Source organism: Hyperolius riggenbachi, chromosome 5 (assembly GCF_040937935.1).
Source record: "Hyperolius riggenbachi isolate aHypRig1 chromosome 5, aHypRig1.pri, whole genome shotgun sequence".
In the NCBI taxonomy this organism is placed as follows: Eukaryota; Metazoa; Chordata; class Amphibia; order Anura; family Hyperoliidae; genus Hyperolius; species Hyperolius riggenbachi.
In genome coordinates, this window is record NC_090650.1 from 230,759,717 (window position 1) to 230,773,625 (window position 13,909).

Genomic DNA, 13,909 nt, shown 5'->3' on the forward strand with positions numbered 1-13,909 from the left:
TCGCTTTATTTTGTGAATAATAATGTTTTACAAACAGTAAGGGATAACATTTAAAATAATGTTTTATTGAAATAGGAAACGTAAATCATCACAAGCAGTTATAAAACATTAAAAATCTTCGGGCGCCGTTGGAAAACATTATTATTCTCGGGCGCCCTTTTTTCCTGTTCGACGCCCAGTAAACGATATTTATTATGGGAGTGAATGGCGGCGCCCGATTTGTCCACTAGCCACCTGCGCCCTTTTTTACTGTTTCCCTGAATTCTGGCACAAAAGTACAATTCTGTTTTAATGAAATTACACCATGTATCTGGACAGCAAATACCTGCAACTTTGAGGGGATATTCTGAGGGATCATCACTAACACAGGTCCCCTGAATATGAAAGTAGACCTGAACTGATGGAGGGAATGTAAGCCTAAAAGCAAAAATACATTATTAGGTAAATTGTAATGCATTAAACATTATATATAATAACAAAAATTGCATTTACCATAATTAAAATCTATTTACCCTTTTGCTGCCAAGGTCTCCCTTTAAACTTACACTTCTGATGGCCAATATTAAAATGTGCCTGAGCGAAAAAAGGGGGAAAATGAGATACTTAGTAGGAAGCTTCTAGTTAGATCTGATCGAATGTTTAGTGCAGGGTGGCTAATTATTGATAATTTATCTATCTTATTGTCGCCACTAACAATCCAATTTCTAGCAAAAAAACATGTTTGAGTGATCAGATCGGAAGAAGAATCACTCACTACAAGATCAACGAACCAATGTTTGCTTCTTATCTGTCACAACCAACAAGAAAATCCAAATTTCGACTTGATGAAAATCCAATCGGACGACTATTTTTATAATCATTCAAAATCGATTGTGCCCACCAATTGAGATTATTTACAATATTTCCAATTCAAGCAGAATTTCTGATCGCTAGAACGATTTTTCGCTAGAAATTGGACTGTTAGTGGCCACCTTTATAGTGCAGTTTTTCTCAACATTTCTTTGATATGTACCACTTTTGAAAGCCTGTGCTCATCAAGTACTCTGGTATGGTAAAAACTATTTCAAGTACCCCCTGACACAGATATTTTCAAATAGTAGCACATGTAGTATGAAGGCCAACCAGTTTTGAATACAGGTAGTCCCCGACTTACGAACGACTCGCTGATACGAATGTAATTTCTGTTTCCATGGGAACAAGCTCCCCCCCAAAAAATTTTTTTACAAATTGGACTTGTAGTTTTTGAGAAAAACGATTTTAAAAAAATCAAAGAAAAAATGGCTTTTAAACTTGTATAAACAGGTACAAAGGGCAGAGGTGACACAGAGGAGGACACTGGAGGCACAGGGGGCACAGAGGAGGTTCAGGGGACAGAGATGGCACAATGTTCTGACTTAAAAACAGATTCAGGTTAAGAACGAACCTACAGTCCCTATCTCGTTTGTTAACCGAGGACTACCTGTACTTTGAACGGATTTGTGTAGGTAAGCTCTCATACTTAATGGAAGTAGTAAAATTGTCGTATCGAGATTGGATATGTGTATGCAGCTTAAGATTTCAAGTTTAACCTGCCATTTTTTAACCACTGCAGCCTATCTGGACGACTATAGTACACTGTGCGTCCAGTGTTTAAGTGGCCAATGCGCGCGCAACTGCCACTCATACCATGCCGTATTTCTGAGTCGGTGGTTGGGAAAGGGAAGCAAGGCTTCCCTGAACCAATCACGTCTGTAATGAATGGACATGAACCCAATCAGGGGCCATGCCATGTCCATTCATAAGAATGTAGCAAAACAAAAGTAAACAAAAAAATAAAAATGAAACACTTCCTGGTAAATCAGGATTGTGTTTTTAGCGCCATCAAGTGCAAAAAGTTAAATTGCAGACACCACACACCTTCAATAAAAGAAATAAAAAAACCAGTAAAAAAAATCCATACATAGTTGCCTTAGGAACTCAGCTTTTTTAAAAAATATGTATGTCATGAGGGTATATTACTGTTATTTTAGTATATAAGGGTTTGCAATGTAATGGACACAAAAAAACCCAAATCAGAAAAAATACACCTTTATTTCCAAATAATATATCGGCACCATACATTGTACTAGGGCATCATTTAAATGTTGTGATAGCCGGAACTAATGGGCAGACAAAATGAGTGGGTTTTATTTATACTAGCATTGCTTATTTTAAAACTATAGGGTATGGATTTGGAGACATTGTGTATTTTTTTCATTTATTTTTCTTGCATGTGCCTTTAGAATGCATAGAAAATAAAGTAATTACTGAAAACAAGTATCGGCCACAAAAAGCTTAATTTGTGTTGAAAAAAAACAAGATATAGATCATTCAAGTGTGAGAAGCAGTGATAAAGCTATGGCCACATGAATGGGGGAGCGCTGACAGGTTAAAATGGCTTTTGATGTTGAGGCAAAATGGTCTGTAGGCTGAAGTGGTTAAATACACATAGTCTTAAATATGCACCCCATTCCTTTAGATTGTAAGCTCGCAAGGGCAGGGCTCTCAAGCTTTTGTGTCATAGAATATTATTAATTTAATTGCTTGCACTCTGTTAGACATTTATACATTTTAGTCATCATGTTAAATCAAATTGTTCATATTTGATGTATATCATTGTCTGTATCATTATTTATCTTTTGTTTGTTATCTTACATTGTACAGCGCCACAGAATATGTTGGCGCTTTATAAATAAATAAATAATAATAATAATTATTATTATTATTATTAATACACAAGATTTTGTTAATTGCATGGGTCTACTTTTTTCAATAATTACATTTAAAATACCTGGCTGGAGAATTCCTGTTGCTCAATTTCCTGTTGCGATGACAATGCATTTTTACCGGAGAGAAAGCTGTTCTCACTTCTTCTCCTATCCCATCAGCAGTCTATCCCTGTGTGTGTAAATTATTAAAGTTCTTTTTCTAGCTTGTACAAATACTAATCTTCCCCCTTCTGGATAAGGGATAACAAGTTAATATAACAGATAGTCATCATCAAATAGTGGTGCTCTCCACAGCTCTATCAGGACTTTCTTACTGTCAGAATCATGTCCTCCCCTTCTTAATGAACACTTTTCGTAGATTAGTTTTGTGGTTCCTAGCTTGTTGATTTGTGTTTTTTTTTCCTTTTTATGGAGAGAGTACATAATTATACTAAAAGGTATGCCATTTTTATTATACAAGCCTCCTTTTTCAAAGTGTGGGGCTGCAGAACTTGTATGATCCAAGCCTAAGGTGTCCCTGAATAATACTGGTTACTACACTGCATGCTCACCATGTAGAGTGTGTTGCATGCAGAAATGTGAGATTTCACCACGTAAAATAAGTGTAGCTAAGCACACATTTGAGAACTATCTATCTAAGGTTTACCATCTTGCTTGCAGACATGCATTCAAATATTGTGAATGAGCCTGAAGTGGAGAATGGTTTTCTGTATTAATCAATAAGCACACTGTACAATATTGTAGTTGCATTATCGTCTCACAGATGTTCTTATTTATTTACAGGCCTTAAACCGGGGTATTGCTGCTGTCAAAGAAGATGCCATCGAGATGCTTGCTAGCTATGGCCTGGCATACTCCTTGATGAAGTTTTTCACTGGTCCTATGAGTGACTTTAAAAATGTGGGTCTGGTGTTTGTGAACAGTAAAAAGGACCGTATGAAGGCCGTACTATGTATGGTTGTGGCTGGAATTGTGGCAGCTGTCTTTCACATCCTCATAGGTAAGCATCCACTATTCTAGAACAGTATATTTGGCATTTTATAAATGGAGAAATATAAATAGTTTAATTTGTAGAATTTTATGCAGTGTAAGTGCAAAAAAAGATGGATGCTTCTTATTGAGTATATTAACTAGGTTACTGTAGATTCCACTGCAGAAACTTTTGATACTTATATTATCTGATAACTTCAGATGAAGGGGGGTGGAGTTTCAGAACTCTAATGATTAGGGGCGTGCGGGTGAGTTATTGCCACTGACAACCGCTAATCCTGGCAGCTCTAACACAGAGCTTTACATCTAGGACCATATTTACACTTTCATTCCTCTTTAAAGGAAACCTGAGACGTTTACTATTGGTATATTAACACTTAGCTGGGGCTTCCTCTAGCCCTATGAGGTGCATAGGCAGGGCTGTGGAGTCTAAGCCATTTTGAGTACCCGGAGTCGGAGTGGTTTCATAAACTGAGGAGTCGGAGTCGGATGATTTTTGTACAGACTCCACAGCCCCGTGCATGGGCTCCCTCACTGTCCTCTCTATTGTCTTCTTATTTTTTGCGGGTAATCTTGCCGGCCTTGCTCTACTGCGCATGCACAGCTTAGCCACATGCCACCTTTGCAGTGGTATTGCATGGGCGCAGAACGCTTCCAGGTGTAGGACTGCAACTGGGGCTCCCGGCCGGGTCGTGCATCTTCATAAATGTACGACTGCCCGTGACTGGCTAGATTACTGGCAGCGATAAGAAGACAACGGAGAGGACGGTGCAGGAGCCCACGCACCCCATGGGGCAAGAGGAAGCCCCTGCTAAGTATTAATATACCAATAGTAAAGGTCTCAGGTACACTTAAAGTTTGCTAAAATGTACCTGAACTGATATGTGACATGATGAGATAAGCATGGATACAGTAAAGTCGTTTTTTTATATTGCAATGGTCAAAAATATGTTTTTATCTAGGCAACTAAGGCAGTTAAGCAGCACTTGAATCCCACAAGGGCTTTCCGGAAAATTTAAAAGAGCAAAACCCTGAGAAAATTCTAGTAACAAGACAGTCAATTGTAATGGTATCCAGCGCCCATCAAAATATGCGGATAGTGTGAAACCCCAAAATTAAAGGGGGAGCCTAGAAGTGATATGGGTTATCTTAAACAAAAGGACTGCTCACTTAGTCTCAAAAAACACTTCAATTTTATTAAATGTCTGCATAACAAAAAAACCCCATCAACCCCCATAAAACCGAGCTTAGGAGTGTGTACCAGCCTAGCATACACAGCCGACCGTGTCATTCACGCTGCACAGCCAAACTACACCATTCAATCACAGAGCTACACTCCCGGGAGTTTCCAGAATATAGTAAGTCTGATGTATGTGCTATGGCCTTAAATCCAGTTCCATGTCCAGTACTGCGCATGATCTATAGTAAACAGTCCCAGATCCAATCCAGATACAGTCTTCACATATAGACGTATACAACTACTACTGTGCTGTCTTGTCATATTAAAAGTTCATTCAGGGGGAGTGATGGTTCAGCATGCAAATCATGTTAGTCCATGCAAGGGGGGTCCCAGTTAGCATAAGCGACCACTTATATTGCAGCCAGTCATAGGGCATTAGATGATTTCAGTAACACATGGAGGGCTGGTGCCTAACCACAGCGTTTTTCACTACCCTCATATGCACACACAAGATGCTCTGCCCTGCGGGCTCTCACCACCTCCACAGGCTTATGGGTCCTTCCTGGCAACTCTTCAGGCCCCCCTCCGTTCGGCTATTGCTCGCCTCCTCCTCCTCTCAACCCCTTATGCCGCCAGCAGTGTTCCACGCAGTTCTGGATCCATGCGCCGGTCAGCGTGTGACGTCACTCCGGCTCGTTCCCGTGACTAGTATCGCCTGCCCCTCGGGCTTCCTCAGACGGTCACATGAGCAGCGCCGTCATGTTGTTTTTAAAAGCCAACCTCTCCTGCCTAATTTGCGTATCTCCGCCTCTGCTCATCGACCATTGGTCATTCAGTTCACCATCTCTTATCCCAGCTGAAGATGATCATAGCGTTGCATAATATTTAAAGTCAGTTCAGAAGAGATTCTTCACAATCATGCTGAGTATGATCCACATAAAAGTTCAATTAGACCTATCCCAGCTATTCACGCACACCTCCTTATATGGTCTCCTTTTCTATACACATCCATACATACACCTGCATGGTCTCTTCTCATGTATGCGTATATAGATATGCTACAGATAGTCTATACCCTCAAGCCAACCACCTTGCAGAGACCTGTATACTATTGTTATCTCACTACAGGGGATCCATGGTAATATCGTCATGCCTAGGGGGAGCCTTATCACTCACTCAACCAAACATCTCTCTCACTGAACACAGGGGATATGTATTTTTTATATATATTTGTTTATTCTGGCAAGAAAGGGGACAGTGGTAAGTCAGAGTTCAGACCCCTCGGGATTACTGTAGCTAATCTAAAAATCCAGCTTGATTCTATCTGGCATATGCGTCTGTCCAAATTCCCCCCTCTTGGTGGAACAGGCATTTTAATAACCCCCTTAAATCTCAGTGAGTCAGGGTCCATTTGATGGAAAAGTTTAAAATGCAGGCCTAGTGGGCTAGTTTCATCCCCCTCTTTGATATTCCCCACATGTTGTTGAATTCTTTGTTTTAGCATGCGTGTCGTTTTTCCGATATATTTAAGTCCACACGGACATGTGATCATATATACCACCAGTTTACTCTCACAATTTATAAAAGACCGAATATCATAAGACTTTCTAGACTGTGAGTCTGAAAAACTTCCCACACGATCCACTAGATGGCAGACTGTACATTTCCCACACGAATACATTCCATTGGGGCGTGTCGAGGGGCCCAACCACATGCGCGACGATTGTGCTGTAGTGGATCTAAACTCAGACCTCACCAGCATGTCACGCAGGTTAGGGGCCCTTTTAGCCGCCATATGAGGGTAATCCCCTACTACCTGTATTATTTTGGGATCAAGTCTCAACAGGTGCCAATGTTTGGCTAAAAGTCTCCGCAACTGGTTCCAGTGGGTTCCATATTGCATCACTACCCTTGTTACTTCATCTCTCGGTGTCCTCTTTTTCTTGTCCTGTGTCAAGAGTCTTTCCCTTGGGGTCTCACTACTCCGTAGTTTTGCCCTTTCAAGCACCTCTCTACTGTAGCCACGACGCTTAAAGCGACCACACATCTCCTCAGCCTCCCTCTCATAATCCTCCTCTCCGCTGCAATTCCTGTGGACCCGCAACAGTTGTCCCACAGGAATACCTTGCAGCAGGGAAGAAGGATGAAAGCTAGAGGCATGCAGGAAAGTGTTTCCTGCAGTTGGTTTGCGGTAAGTCTCAGTCCTGATTCTGTCAAGATCTTTCTTGATTTTTAGGTCCAAAACACGTATCTCATTTCCACCAATAGTATGGGTTAACACAATGTTTCTTTTATTCATATTTAAGTGATCCAAGAAGACACCTAGTTCTTCCATGGTGCCCCGCCAGACCATGAGGACGTCATTGATGTATCGAATCCAGGCCGCGACGTGCACCCCAAACTCCACACTTGCGTATACCTCCTGTCGCTCCCACAGGCCAAGATGGAGGCACGCATAGGCCGGGGCACACGCCGCGCCCATTGACGTCCCCCTGATCTGGCGGTAGAAGGTCCTATCAAATCTAAAACAATTAAGGGTAAGTACCATCTGCAACAAATCCATAATAAGCTGGCATCACCCTAACTGTACCCCTCCAACGTTCTTTAAGAAGAATTCCACTGCTCCCAAACCCACTTTATGTGGGATGGATGTGTACAATCCCTCTACATCAATGCCGACGAGAAGGTCGTTAGGGTATATTTGTAGGTCATTTAACAAATATAACACATGTCCCGTGTCACGTGCATACGACGGTAGACCTTCAACAAATCCCTGTAAATTCGTGTCCAAAAATGTGGACACTTTTTCAAAAGGGCCCCCTATCGCCGAAATTATCGGACGACCCGGTGGTATCTCGGCATTTTTATGCAATTTTGGTAAAAGGTACAGCACCGGCGTGCGATAGCTGTCTACCTTCATAAAACGCCACTCATCACTGCTAATAACATTTTCTGTCAGGGCCTGATCCAGCCGGTTATTCAACTTTTTGATGATATGAGGGAATGGGTCAGAGGTCAGCTTTTTATATACCTCAATGTCACCTAATTGTCTTTTTACTTCCTCCAGATATAGCTCCTTTCCCCACAGTACTACATTGCCCCCCTTGTCACTGGGCCTCACAATGACTTCCTCAGAGGACTTTAATTCCTGTAGTGCTTCATATTCGTCTGGTGACAGATTATCTTTTATTTTTGGGCGTCAGTTTAGGTACTTTAGGTCATGTTCTACTGCCTCAGCAAATGTTTTCAGGTGCGGGTTAAGTGATAGGGGAGGAAAATATTTTGATGTTGGTCTTAGGTCTGTAAAAGACAAGGTTCTATTATCTATTTCATCAGATTCAACTGTATTGAGGTCAGAAAGTGACTCAAGCGTTACCAGTGATCTCCTATCTGCTATCGTTAATTCAGTATTAGGCTGTTCAAATTCTCTGCAGTCCTTATTAGCTGTAGTCTTCCCCGCCCACATAAACTTAAAGAGGCAGATAGCCGAACGGAGGGGGGCCCGAAGAGTTGCCAGGAAGGACCCATAAGCCTGTGGAGGTGGTGAGAGCCCACAGGGCAGAGCATCTTGTGTGTGCATATGAGGGTAGTGAAAAACGCTGTGGTTAGGCGCCAGCCCTCCATGTGTTACTAAAATCATCTAATGCCCTATGACTGGCTGCAATATAAGTGGTCGCTTATGCTAACTGGGACCCCCCCTTGCATGGACTAACATGATTTGCATGCTGAACCATCACTCCCCCTGAATGAACTTTTAATATGACAAGACAGCACAGTAGTAGTTGTATACGTCTATATGTGAAGACTGTATCTGGATTGGATCTGGGACTGTTTACTATAGATCATGTGCAGTACTGGACATGGAACTGGATTTAAGGCCATAGCACATACATCAGGAGACTTACTATATTCTGGAAACTCCCGGGAGTGTAGCTCTGTGATTGAATGGTGTAGTTTGGCTGTGCAGCATGAATGACACGGCCGGCTGTGTATGCTAGGCTGGTACACACTCCTAGGCTCGGTTTTATGGGGGTTGATGGGGGGTTTTGTTATGCAGACATTTAATAAAATTGAAGTGTTTTTTGAGACTAAGTGAGACAGTCCTTTTGTTATAGTAACAAGACAGGGTTGTAAAGTTTGAAAGTCTATTGTTTTGTTTTTTTGTAGATGAATATAGTGGATTTTTTTTGTCACACTGTCATGGTCACTGTTTAGAATTCAATCTTAGAAATTCAGCCCTTAGACCATAGGTCCACTTTTTCAGTTTGCAAGCTACTTAGAAAATTACGAATTGAAATGAATCTACCTACCTACAGATTGTCAAAGATAGTATACTTCTTTTAAAGAGGAACTATTAGCCATACTATGCCAGGGAAAAAAACACATATGTAAGTAGGATTAACCACCTGTACTGTAGTACAGTATTGGGAAATAGCAAAGCTTCATGTTTCATGTTTTTTTTTAATGGAAAACACACTTAGGTCAACAATATAAGTACACCAACTTAAGTTCAAACATGAGTCCTTCATAAATCAAGATGGTTGGCATAAGCAAAATTTCAGACAGGATCAAAAACACTCACACCTATGACAAAATGCAAGCCACAGCTGCAGCAAATGCACAGCGGCAGTCCATCACTGATTACCACACAATGGGAGATAGATAGATGAATACTGGATTTTAATACACTTAAGGTGCGTTCACATGCACTACCGCCGGCAACAACGGTTCCGCCGGACCCTCCTGCTGGGCCGGGCGTTCAACCGACAGTAGTGTGTGTGTACGCGCTGTCGGCGGACTGATAAGGCTGTTTCTGAACGATTAAGGCTGTTTCTGAATGATCCTCTGGGCGGATCGTTTGCAAACAGCCCTATCAGTCTGCCGACAGCACGTACACGCGCATTACTGTTGGCTGAGCGTCCGCCCAGTGGGAGGGTCTGAAAGACCCGTCGTTGCGGGATGTAGTGCATGTGTACGCACCTTAAACCACCTTTAAAACCTGTGTGTTTATAGATTTATGTTGTGGGTCTTTTTTTTTTATCTCTGTAGGGATGGGTAAGTGATGCTGATATACCATTTTGCTCATTTTTTTGGAAGGGACAGATGTATAGGAGTTCTCTTATTATTAAAGGGGTGCAAGACGTTTGGGATGCTTAGAAGCCGACGGAATTCTGGGTAATTAACTCCCATGCACACAGCTGAGGCAATTAAGCCTCATTTGAATCACACATTTTCAAGTGGGTAATTACAAGTTACTACTTGTGAGCCCCTCACTACACACATCCAATTTTGATTGGGCAATCAAGGACCGATCTTACCACTTCTGTGTAGTATAGGAGGTTACTAATTTATTCATAGTATTAAAAATATCCACTACATGGAGGAGGTAAAATTGGTCAGTCATTGGCCTATCAAAATTGGATGTGTGTACAAGGCTTAAAATGGGCCTTGCGCTAAGTACACACATGAAATAAAAGTCCTTGGAAAATTAAAGCTCAGACCAATTTTACCAGCTTCCATTTAGTATGAGGGCCAACAGATGTTGAATACTAAAGCTGGGTACACACAAGATAAATCTTTGAAAAGTGAAAGATCAAATCTGCAGATAATTTTTGGAAAAAAAATCACAAAAGAGCCAAATGAAAGATATTATTTCTTAATCTTTCAGATCCATCCTGGTGAATCTGATCTGCAGATGACTGCCTGTCAGACAAATAGAAAGGGTGGTCACTGTGGGGATACCACGGTCACCTGTAAAACAAGTAGAGACCAGGAGCCAAATGGTGCAGTATTGTGGGGTATTAAATGTTAGATTGTAGTATAAGAGTATTTATACTCACAAAGGTGGGTTGCAGTCCCTGCAACCACCGTATATCGCCAATGGGAAAATTAACTGTCCCCACTCAGTATTCCAGGTCCTACTGGAACTGGATGGTCACATTCCTGGTTGGTCCTTCTTGGTTGTAGAAAATACCACACCCGGAAGGTGAACACCTCCAAAGGAGATGTAATGTATAGTACTGGGGGTGGAGGCGCCCAAAAATAGGTAATGTAATGAAACAAAAATATGGTGGAGGGAGGGTGTCTTTGCCACTCAATATGGAAGAACCCAAACCACGGGGTTAATGTAAAAAGATTAAAGTGGACACAAATTAAAAATACAAGATTGCAGAAATAAAATCTCTTTTCTAAATTATAATAAATAGCAGCCTTTTTTTCAGCTGCATGATGACAAATATAAAATATTTTACATTTATTGGAATAACCCCTACCTTCCTTTTCATATTGCCGGGGCAGAATCCGGCAAACTGGTGGAGTAGGTGGTGTCTGGCAAAGGAGGATCTGCTGATGACTGCCACCTGTATAACCCCAGTTATGAAAACAGATGGGTAAAAAACATGCACTGAAACGCTTGAAGGAGTGTTTATTTTTCTGTGTATGTATTAGTGGTGCAACTAAATATTTTGAATTAAAAAATATGTTCAGTTTGGGTCCGCTTTAAATAATTAAGCACGATTAAAAGGTCAGCGCGTTTCACGGGTCTCAGCCTGCTTCTTCCGGTCAATACATGGATGCCAGAAATCTTATTTCTGGTGTCCATGCTTGTGACCCCTATTTTAAAGGCACTTGTATTGACCTGAAGAAGCAGGCTGAGACCCCGTAGAACGCGTTGTCCTTTTAATCGTGCTGAATAAATCATTTTATATTAACCCCGTGGTTTGGGTTCTTCCATCTTGAGTGGTAAAGACACTCTCCCACCATTTTTTTTTTTTTTTAAATTACATTACCTATTTTTGGGCGCCTCCACCCCCAGTCTGTTAAGGATGATTACAGAGTTCAACATCCACCTTCCCCATGTTATAACTACTGCCTCCTTCTTGGAACACACATGAAGGAGAAAGAAGGCCACCTTTTAAATTACGTTGAGACAGGAGTTATTTGCATGTGTGGAGGATTGTTGCCCCCTCCCTTGCATGGTACCTCAAATTGTTAAAAGATGTGATTTGGCATCGGACAAGGGACAGAGCCCAACCTACATGGTGGATGAGGGTTATATAAGGCTTAATATCATAAATAAAATAACATTTTTAGAAAGGTTAGATAGTTATTTGAGCTTGCAGGGGTGCTTTATAAACATTTCCATGACATTTTTGCCAGGGAAAATCTACATAAACCATCCCTGTATGTTCTTTACAAGAAAGAAGTTTTACTGATTGCTAACACAATACAATACTACACTGTTACTACTGCAAAAGCAGTGGCATCGCTGGCTGCTAGCTGGCAGTCAATGCAGCCATTGCCAGGGACCTTGTGAGGATTGAGAAATACATAATAATTCTTAATCTGTCATGACAGTTTTTGTTTACTATATCTGCGATCAGAATTATGTTTCCTGGCCATGAATTAATGTGGGTTTGTTTAATATTGTACCTTATTTATCTCAGGGTAAACTTTCTGGTGCCCAAAATAAATAAATTATTCCTACTTAGGAAGCATCCCTCATGGTAGTCATGTGAATTAAAAAAGCCACTCTTTTGGTCATCGTGTACAATATAAGAATAAAACATTAAGTTGGGATCAGTGTTAGTAAATGTATACACCGTTCGCTACTTTACTTTGTTTGTAGTTGTGTACTTGTTTCTAGTTGTACAGTTATAATCTCTTTTAAAGAAGAATATTTCTATTTCTATGTTCTGCAGAAGTAAAACTATTTTTGTGATAAAACACAGATAAAAGGAAGTGTACTTGTCATGTTCCTATTTGTGGTCACATTGTGTGTCAGGACATAAATTAAGTTCCCTATACAGAGAGTGAGGCTGATGTTTTAAGCTGTAGAAAATACAATCAGCCGACAAATAAGCTGTGTTTTAGTAGCTGACTTATTCAATAAGGTAAAATGAAGTAACCCATGTTTTACTGATTATTGAAGTAGATCTAATCAACTACAAGGATGATTGCACTTCTGTTTGCCTTATTAAATAAGCTAATAAGCATATGATTGATCTTACAGGATTTTATTAAATCAGCCATTTATGAAAGAAGCCTAGTAATCAGTATGTGTAACCTCATTTTGCTTAGTGATGGTAATGCTTATACCTAATGTATTCCAAGCAAATACATTCAAATGTTTGTATGTGTTTCATCCACCCTACTTTTAATATGTAATTCTTGACTAGACAATTAATATTGTTCCCAAAAATAGGGTAAAGGGAAAAAAGTAAAGGAAAATGGGATCAGGGTAGGAAAAAAAGGGCAATAGGCCGAATGCAACATGCAAGCAAATTTATTCAGTGCAATCATTACATTATTTTCGGTATGAGATAATAAACTTTAGAAAAAAAACTTTGACAGCTCTGTCAAAATACTATACTTAAAGTAGACCTGAACTCTTGCACAGAACAGAAGCAAAACATAGAGAAATGAATCCTGTGCCAGAGATGGCAGATAAACTTGTTTGAATGCACAGGCTATTAACAATATGTCTGCTTCCATGAATCCGGAAGTAGAAAGTAGATTTATTTTAGGCTTTGTAGCTGCTGTAAAGTGTTGTACCGTGTTAGCCATGAGTAAAAGCAAGAAGTTTTGAATCAGGATGATACCATTTATTGGCTAACTTAGAGATGGATAAACAGTGAGCTTTCGACGTATAAAAAGCCTTCGTCGGACTGGACCAGTCCGACGAAGGCTTTTTATAAGTCGAAAGCTCACTGTTTATCCATCTCTAAGTTAGCCAATAAATGGTATCATCCTGATTCAAAACTTCTTGCTTGTATCTGCTGTAACAAAGACATTTTTTTGTTTAAATGTCATTATGCTGTTGTGTATCTTTTAGAGCAGAGAGGAGTTCTGAATTCAGATCCGCTTTAAAAACAATGGACCGGCCCACACACCAATTCACATTCACATGGACCGGCCATTCACACACCAATCAGCGACTTAAAGAGAATCTGTATTGTTAAAATCGCTCAAAAGTAAACATACCAGTGCGTTA

The 13,909-nt window shown here is 40.5% G+C and overlaps 1 protein-coding gene across 2 annotated transcripts in view; it reads left to right on the forward strand.

Moving 5' to 3' along the window:
* ANKH (ANKH inorganic pyrophosphate transport regulator) overlaps positions 1-13,909 on the forward strand; it is a 183,427-nt gene that overhangs the window by 115,473 nt on the left and 54,045 nt on the right. For both annotated transcript variants that reach the window (XM_068234590.1, XM_068234591.1), the window contains exon 2: positions 3,531-3,747. In XM_068234590.1, coding sequence (XP_068090691.1) covers positions 3,531-3,747 — 217 coding nt within the window. The remainder of the gene's footprint in view (positions 1-3,530; positions 3,748-13,909) is intronic.